Source organism: Pundamilia nyererei, unplaced genomic scaffold (assembly GCF_000239375.1).
Source record: "Pundamilia nyererei isolate P.nyererei 1_Seehausen unplaced genomic scaffold, PunNye1.0 scaffold00088, whole genome shotgun sequence".
NCBI classification, from domain to species: domain Eukaryota; kingdom Metazoa; phylum Chordata; class Actinopteri; order Cichliformes; family Cichlidae; genus Pundamilia; species Pundamilia nyererei.
This window is the reverse complement of record NW_005187489.1, coordinates 1,116,237-1,125,648: the sequence shown is the minus strand read 5'-3', so window position 1 is coordinate 1,125,648 and position 9,412 is coordinate 1,116,237. Positions and strand designations below refer to the sequence as shown.

At 45.1% G+C, this 9,412-nt stretch overlaps 1 protein-coding gene across 1 annotated transcript; it reads right to left on the bottom strand.

Moving 5' to 3' along the window:
• Nucleotides 1–950: 950 nt before the first annotated feature.
• Nucleotides 951–3,214, bottom strand: insm1b (insulinoma-associated 1b). The gene has a single exon (XM_005738974.1). The coding sequence runs from the start codon at nucleotides 3,078–3,080 to the stop codon at nucleotides 1,629–1,631; it is 1,452 nt and encodes a 483-aa protein (XP_005739031.1). The 5' UTR covers nucleotides 3,081–3,214; the 3' UTR covers nucleotides 951–1,628.
• Between the last annotated feature and the right edge of the window lie 6,198 nt (nucleotides 3,215–9,412).

Sequence of the window (9,412 nt, the reverse complement as noted above, 5' to 3'; positions counted from 1 at the left end):
TTTCTCCCTGTTAAAGACGACTAAATAGATTGGTATCGTTTTGGAGTGTCACCATGTGTGGGAGAGGTGTTGAAGAGGAACCTTTACAGGTTTTGAAAGGTGACTTGGTTTAATTTCACTCTGTCAAAGTTTAACAATTTGTCATCTCGCTCCTGTACTTCAGAAGGCTGCTGTCAGAATCAACTTCAAATCAGCTGATCAGGCATAAAAAATGGGACAAAAAGTGCCCACGATGCCTCCTGTAGAACATTTTAGTCGAATAGAGTTTAAAATATGTGTGGAGGAACGGAGCGGGATTTATTTTGGTGCGTGTTCCTGTGCGCACTGCGCAGTTTGCGGGTTGAAATTAAGAAAACGATTGATGCACGTGGGCAATTTGGCATTTCTTCTCGGCTTTTCCAAAAGGAGCAAAACCAGAACGAGCCACGAGCTCATTGTGATTTAGTAATAATTATTGTAGCACGAGGAGTTTTGTTTGGACATAAAGTTCATGGTGTCGTGTGCGGCTTCCTGTCTGTGTGAAAAGCGTCTTGAGACCACGTGTCCTTTGGAAAATATTTTATTTCGATAGACAACAACGATATACACATACAATCAAAGCGCTATAAAAGCCAACATTTAAGAAAAATAACTTGTCCTTAAAAAAGATTGCATCTAAGGTAAGAGCTTTACGTTTTTTCCTCTTTTTTATTTTTTTATTTTTTTATTTTTTACAAGAGCTGTGGAGATTGAAGATTAAAACCCGACCCACGACATTTATCACAACTCATAAATTTGACAAAAAGAAACAAAACAAAAAAACACAAAAGATTTGGCTATACGACATGTAAACTGCCAGAACGATTCACAGGAAAAAATCACGACAAACACAACAATAAGTTACATAAAATAATTAGAATAAATAAATAAATAAACATATGATGACAAATATTGCAACAATTTTCAAGAATAATAATAAAATATGTGCCAGCATTCAAATTAAAACAATCTATGTTGACTTTTTTAAGGCAGTTATACAGCGGGATTTGGATGTGTACGTAGGCTATTTCGGACTAGGCTTATTTGTATACTAAAGGCATTTGTGGTTCTACTAAACAGGGAATTCCTCAGTCACTCCTTTTTTTTTTTCTCCATCAACACAAAGTAAGTTCTGTCATTCACAAACTAGCGTAAAGCTACAGTGATAGAGCAATCACGGCCGGTGAAGTCAACAGGCTTTGATGGGGAAAAGGATTTCTGAGAAATTTAAGACATTTCTTAGGTCTAGAAGCTATCGTTGAACATGTGCTGTCCTAGAAAAATACCCTTTAACAGTCAAACTAACGCTTTGTATTCGTTTGTTTTGTTTTTTTTATCTTGATAAACTAATTTGAGAAAGAACATCTCAAAATAGGCCTATATGTAATTCAAATATAGAGAGAAGCATTCAACAATCACTGATTGGCATGGAAAAGACACCACTTAAACATTAAACCGCCCTGCCTTTCATTGGCCTAAAGTTATGGCAGTGAGCACAAACCCTTTGTGTTTTCGTTTTTCTTTTTTAACCCCCTAAGCCACTTTTCTATCCGCTTCTTAATTATTATTTTTAATTTCCCCCCATCAAAGGCACGAGTTCTGTGTTGTCTTTAGCAGGCGGGGCGCACCGGCATTTGGAGCAGGATCACCTGCCTGTTCTCCGAGGGGTGGCACTTGTTTATGTGCCTGGTGAGCCCCGGCGAGCTGTAGAGGGTGGCGGGGCAGTATTTGCACGGGTAAATCTGGGAGGAGTGCATGAGGCGCAGGTGTCTCTCCTGGCCGGCCCTGCTGGTGAAGCTCTCCCGGCACACCGGGCACAGCAGGCAGTCCACCGGGCTCAGATTGAGGGGGCTTTGGTTTGAGGCTTCTGCTGAGGATGAGGATGATGACGCTGATGAGGTGTTTGACTCCGGAGCCTGCTCTGCCGGGCGGTCGCTGGTTTGAAACCCGCGCTCCTCCAGCACTTTCTTTTGCAGGGCCTGGTGTCCCATGATGTGTTTCCTTAGGCACGCCTGCCGCTTAAACCTCTTCCCGCAGAACTGGCAGTCATAGCAGCCATCTTCAGAACCCGATTCGGACAGACCTGGACTCGGGGTGTCTCTGTCACTCATGTCTTTGGCTTCGTCGGAGACTGACTTGACACCTAGTGGTGGCATTTTGGCCATTTCAGGTTTGATGCCCTGCGCGGGTGGCATGGCGGGCGCGCCGGTGGTCCGAGGTTTGTGCCAGCGGCGGTGAGAGGCGAGGTTTGCTGGGCAGCTGAACATCTTATCGCACTCAGGACACCGGTACTCGACCCTGACTATGCGGGAGCACTTGTGCTGAGCCAGGGAGAACGGATCCGCGTACGCCTCCTTGCACAGCTGGCACACGAACTCCCCCAGAGGTTTGTTTCCTGCGGAGGACTGAGCCCGCGGCTTCATCTCCACCGGACCCTCTTTGATTTTGAGACCAAGCACCGGAGAAGTCGTCACCTCATCTTCAAAGTTGAGTTTTCTAATGGCTTTGGGTTTTTTGGATGCGGCTTTAGATTTGCGCTCCGTTCCATCAGTTGCGGGTCTTTTGGTGCCGACCCGGTTGCTTGGTCCCGGGAGGCTGCTGCTGGTGGTGGTGCTGGTGCCGCTGCGGCTGCTGTTGCTGGTGCCGATTTTCAGGTCGACCGGGGCGTACAGGAGGTGATCCAGACCGGAGAGGGAGGCGGGTGTTGGGAATGACTCGGCAGAAATAGGCGAGCCCAGATTGAAACTTCGCTCGAAATATCCCCTGTCGTGCTCCTTGCTGATGGGCCGGGTGGGGCTGTAGAGGGCTTGGCACACGGCTTCTGGGTTGCCGAACTGTGCCGGCTTCTCCATTCTTGGCACCGACGCGTCAGCTGCGGTGAAATCCGGCGATGCGGAGGCGCGGTCCGGACTGGACGCCACTGAAATCGGCGGGGATGGGTCCGTGTGACTCGGCAAGGCAGCTGGGGTGGGTGGCTCCTGGAGGTCATCATCGTCTGACCGAGTCCTGTAGGAAACATGTGCAGATTTCTTGTTTCTTTTTACCAGGAATCCTTTGGGCATCTTGGCGAGGAACGGCGAAAAGGCACTTCGGGGAGGTGGGTAAAATCTGGAGTATCCAGGTTTGAAAAATATGGCAACACTAGAGGCTTATGGGACTTGATTTCCCCAGTATATCGATCCCTCTGTTGCTGAAATGTTTTCGTCTCCAAGGCATAGCTCCACTCTTTTTATGCCGGAATGATGCTATTGTTCTCGCCCCCCCTGTTGCAGCATCCCCGACCAATCGGATGAAACCAAGATCCCAGTGGGTTTTATTGTGGGAGGGCTCAGATCCTGGGTTTGCTGGATTTCGTTGGAGGATGTGCAGATAGCTTAGCAGATGTACTGGCGGTTTATTACATTAATGTGTGCGCTCTGCCCCTCCCCGACAGAGGCACACGCCGGGACCCTCCTCTTTTTACGGTCTGATGGGCCCCTACACAAATGCACACGTGCCACTGCTTTGTGGTTCTCCTCCGGGGGTCCCGGAGTTGCCAAAAGGAAATGTCCGTCACCGCCACAATTATCACAATTTCGAATTAAAACTGGGTGAGACAAGCTTGGTTAAACAGAAACCCAAAGGTGTGTTTCTTCACGTGTCCGCTGTGGTGTTGGTCAGAGAGGCGGCTCGCCTCACACACGGCTGTAAAACTGTGTTTGCAGTGCACAGTCATCCAGTTTGTTTTAAGACTAAACATTTTTTCTATCCACGCACTTGACTCGTTTACGCGTGACCTTTACGCGCGTTCCGCGGGCACATCAGTGAACTAAAGACACTTTTTAAAGACCTTTATTTTGGTCTTGAATAAACACTACAGAGGGAGTGTTTCTTTATTTTAGGGCACGTGTCTGTCTCGGTAGTTTAACTCGACATATAAATCAGTCATCTCGCTGCATACATAAGTAATAAGAAGGCCCTCTGGTCTTTGTGCACAATGGCTACGTCTGCCCGTGCTTGGATATCCTGTCTCTCTTTTTTCGGTTTGAAAGGCAAATTGACCTCTTAACTGTGAAACGGGACTCACGGCCAATCTGGCCCACAGCTAGACGCGTGCTGGGCGGAATCAGTGCTCCAGACAAAGAAGGCCGAAGCCGAATTTCGTGTTGGGGAGAAATGCTGCCCAGATATTCAGAGCTAAAATGTGGCTGATGTAGCTGCTGGATAGCCCAAAAGTGTTTTCGGGATGTTAGAAGTTGAGTACAATTCTGCTGGAAGAACCTAATCTAAATTTGGATTGTGTCGAATCCACGTTTTGAACAAACTAAACGGTTTGATTTACTTTCAAATGTCTCAAAGCAAAACTCAGCTTGCGTTAAACTGACTCATTTCGCAGCACGTCTCCATCTAACAAAGACAGACCGCACTGTTGTCTATTTCTCTTCCCCGTCAGCGCTCTGTGAGTCTCTCATATTTTGTGTGCAAGTCTTCTTTTTTTCGCCATAATGGCTAAATGTATGCGGCAGTGCGCCACTTGGCAGAATGTGCATTCTTTTTCCCTTTCAGTCAGCAGACCAGGGAGGAATTAATCTCCATCATCGGACATTGTTCCCCTCATTTGCATAAAGCTGCAGTATGACCAAGTCAAATAATTGCACAATCGGAGCCGAGCCGCAGGCCTGTGCCTTGCTTTCAATAGGCCTCTGTGCCCCGGTGCCTCCTCACCTGCCTGAAAACACACCGTTATGTTTGTTGGAAATGGTTAAATGATAGATTAGCTGAATAATAATGTAATAAAGTCTGAAATGCCCACGAGGCAGACTTAAAACTGCGGAAAACCTTTAAATTATTTCAGTAAGTGACAAAGTTTGACCACGATTTTGAAGTTTCTCTGAGAATCACGTTTAAACGTGTCGTTCATCTAATCGTAGCTGTTTTGTTTTTTTTTTTGTTGGGTTTTTTTTATGTTGTTTTATTTTCACGGGTTTCATCGACTGGCCCAGAGGTAATTACAGATTTTCTCTAAATGAGAAACCTCTCTAAAACCTGATTTCTGTCCCTGCTGCATCACGCTCTCCTCCGCCGCTCTGTTGTTGAACTGTTGTTCTTTCAGTCTGCGCGTCTATTAGTCGTGGTTTGTTGGGACTACAAGCTTTGATGGCATTTTAACGAGTTCCTCTTTCCCCCGAGATAATTTCTGTGGGGCGCGTGGGCCGGTGTGTTGGCCTTGGCCGTACCGACGCATGCGCGTGTTTGCTCAGTGGCGCGTGCTGCCCTGCGCGGACGGGAAGCATAGGCGCCTAATTAGCATACAGCTGCAGCTGCTTTAACGCAGGCCCAACTCCATCCTTTTAACCTTATGGCATGCTATAGGAGTCCAAATATTGCTCGAGTTTGCCTCTTTCTTACAGGTTATGATGTTTATGTTGAAATATAATATCGGTAAACGTGTAAAATATCAATAAGTACATTTTAGATGTTTTTTTTCATTGAGGTTAAATCACATTTCTTTGCTAAAGGCACGCTTTGTTTTGTTTTTTGTCCATCCTTTTGCAAATAAGCTCTTACAATGACTGCTAAACCTTTGTAGGCCTGTTAGTTTATGGCTTAACTGCATCACCAGAAGCCTGATTTGAATACTGGTCCATTTCTGAGATTCTGGCTTCAGAGCTCAGCTCTTACTTCATTGCACCACCTACAGGATGAAGGGTTAAACTTGGTGACAAAGGCAGAGTTTACCTCCAGTCATCAGAACCTTATGGTCTTTTAAAAGGCATCAACACATAGTTTGTGTTCAGCATTACTCGTGATTACAGACGGAGCTTTGGAGCCGTTTGGTCATGTCACACAGATTGGATTACACTTATTCTCGCTGTAGCTGTACAGACACCTCCTGTACATCCCTGATGAATGATTGCCTCCATGTGCTGTGCCAATCAAAGCCAATTTGAAAGTGCAATAGGACGTGACTGTAATTGGTGCTCACTACAGGGCCACATTCAATGCACTGTCAATCAATTATTGTAATGGATTAGCTGAGCTCCTATTCTGGCTGGTTGTAATCTGATAGAGGGCTTTTTCAGCACCATGGAGAGAGCCAGCGAGGGATCCAGATTTAATCAGACTGGCTGTGGACACAGCACAGCCTCGGCTACAGCCTTTGTCCCCAACGCTGAGAGCAGGCAGAGACCAGCAATAGAACAGAGATGCAGCAGAACAAAAGAGCCTAATGAAGCCATTGGGGTTTTTTTTGTTTTTTTTAATATCCTTGTTCAAAACACACAGACACAATTTTTTTTATCAAGGGAAACAGTGTTTTACTTCCCTCTTGTCCAGTCATCTGGCTTCACCGGCTCCATGTTCCTCGACTTATTCAATACCTTCAAAGCTCTCAGCGACTTGGCATTCTCATATTTTTCAGACCTTCACCCTTACGCCCCTTCCCAGTTTCAGCTGCTGTTCTGACTGCTCCTCACTTCAAACCTAACACCACGGGTGCCCGAGCTTTCAGCTGTGTTGCAACTCATCACGTCTACACCTTCGCCAGCTCGACTCTTTGTCACAGTTCAAATCTCAGCTCAAAACCTGCCTGTTTTCATTTGCATATCAGCTGTAATCATCCTGTTATGTTTTACTTTCTCAGTTATTTTTATCTTTTAATAGTGTTCTTGTTGTTTAGCGTTGTGTAAGATGACCTCGAGTGTTTGAAACAAGCCAACGGATGAAACGTGTTATTGCTTTTGTCGTCTCCAGCTCTAAGTTAGTCCGTGCGTTTTCCCTCACTGTGGGGAAAATAAATGTATTTTTAAAAATAACTGCAGTTCTAAAACACCTTTTGTATTCCAGTTTCCAGATACTGACTGTAAACTGAAGGATTTTAGTGCTTGAAGTACTTTGTTTGAAGGTCACATCTCTAATGCGAGCTAACACCTTAGTTTCCTGCTCTCTGACCAGAGATCATTGTGGCTGTTTTCACAATTTGCGTCCCGTGTGACCTGGAAAACCATCTGTAGGCGATGTGCGGGAATTCAACAAGTCCCTGTGAGGCAGGAGTCAAACTGCTCCTGTAAAGAGCAACAATAGTAAAAGGTTTGTGGAAAAGAAGTCAGACAGTAGAGCCAGAGGATCAATGGGGAAATTGGCTGTTTAGCAAGGAGTGCAGCACGGAGGTCACTGTCTAGACTTTAAAGTGTACTTTGGATGGATGCCCATGAGACCAGGTTACTGTGAAAAGCCCATAAAGTGGTATAGCTCCGAGCTTAAGACTAATGGACCTGGTGGACCTGACTGGGAATGTCCCTGATGCCATCTGTACGTTTGACGGTGATGCTGATGACTTTATGACAGCACAGACAGATGTTTTCTGGCTTTAATGACATTTCTAAAAAGGTTCTGTGGATCTAGTTGGCAAAACAGTCTTTTTGGAATATAGTCGCAGTGCATCTTTAGAGGGGGATTATGATGACATCCAAGGCGAATAAACGAGAACGCCACGAATGCTTTTAGTGTTTATATCAAACATCGTATGATCAGACATGTGAACAAAGGCTTCAAAGGGACAACACCAGATTTTTCCCCCCTTGTAAAGAGGCTGTTATTAAAAAGGAGGTCTTTCTGCATATCAGGCATCAGTTGCTGGAGTCCCAGGGGCATGTTTAGCTCTAATTTACTCATCAAAAACATCAGAGTGTCTCTCAGTAATCTCTGCAGTCCATTGGTTGTTTGGGGTGGAGTCCCCTGTCAGAAAGCATGCCCTGGAATGTTAAACACTAATTCACCTCTGAGCGGTGGAGGTGGATAAAGTGATTGTTCTATCTGGGAGCTGATTAAAACAGGCTCTAGCCCGTTTCTCCCCTCTGCGTTCACCTCTGACGTCCATCACATTCATTTCAGTATTCATGAGTGGATGAGAAAGCCCAGGCAGAGCGACTGCCGTATTACAGATAATAAGGCCAGCGGGCACCACATTCACTGCCACAGGTCCCCCCCCCACCCCTGCCCTAGCTCATTCAATTACTCTACAAGAGTTCTCTGAGGCACAGCTGCACTATGGGGGTAAAGAGGAGCAAATTGAGGTACATTCATGTAGACGCACACGCACTCACGCACCTCACAGATACAAAGAAGTGGAGGAGGTACGCACACGGCAGCGAGAGCAGCCAGCGTATAAAGGATCTCACTGACAGGCATTTAGCTTAGTAGTCAATACATTACACAAGTAGACAACAAAAAAAGGCTCATCCTCTCTAACTCACTGGCTCCCTGAAGATTATATTGATAATGACTCTATAAGAGAAATGAAACCAAGGCCATTCCTCAGACTCCATATATGAGGTTGCCATTATCTTGATGAAAGTGTAGACAGCAGCTGTATCATCTACGAGCATGAAAGATGGACTCTGGCAGACCTAATGGGCCATATCCGTTATCTATTGATTATCATCCATTCATCTAAAGATGCATTAGGGCCGTGTGAAAATCTCTGTTAAAAACATAACTGCCTGCTTCCTGAATTATTTACAAAGTTAGGTTTTAAACAATGGCTCTAAATGCGATTGTCCACCTGGTGTCATCACTCAAGAGAAGACTGGCTGCTCTCCGTGGTGCTGAACTTCTCCCCTGGAGTTTACAGCAGCAGCTGTCTCGTAGAGCACTGAGGTCTGTAAAACACTTAATGTGTAAATCCTGCTCTCAGTGCGCCAATAAAACACCCATTTTTCCACTGTGCGTGCTTTGATTGGTTTTTAAAATTAAAATTATACATAATACTTTTTGGAAATTCATGTATTTGCTCATGTCCCACACAACGATTGGCCAAATCTTTGCATTTCTAATGGAAATGTCTGGCTTGTCTTAGTAAAGCACAACACTCTCCTTTTAAGTGCATTTATCCTTTTGTTTGTATCCTATTGTTATAAGTGTTATAAGGGTAAAACCACAGCCTGTAACATGATATCGCGAGTTTGGCTGTTTCCCTTGCTTTCAGCTTTTCTGCTGCTTCATATTTACTTAAATCAGCGAGAGTGGTATTGATTTTCTTTTCAAACACTTACTCTAGCAACTTAAATTGCAGGCTACAGAAAAAGATGAACGTAGCCACCGTGATGTCTCCAGTCAGATTTGAAGCTTTATGCTGGAGCATCTTGGATTTTTTGTTTTTAGCGGTGGATCTATGAAACTGAGGAAATCCCAATGCAGACTTGTAAAAAGCTAAAGATTGAGATCATCGATTCAACAGGAAAGCGTTTAATAAGGTCATAAATTAAGGGAGCGAGAAGGTCATTTCGTCATAGATTTCTATACAATGCATATTTTTTTAAGGAACAGGAGTCGCCCCCTGCTGGCAGTCAGAAAAAATACAGATTTAGGGCACATGTGCACTGGCTTCAGTGCAGCATGTAGTCTATGTTTAGTG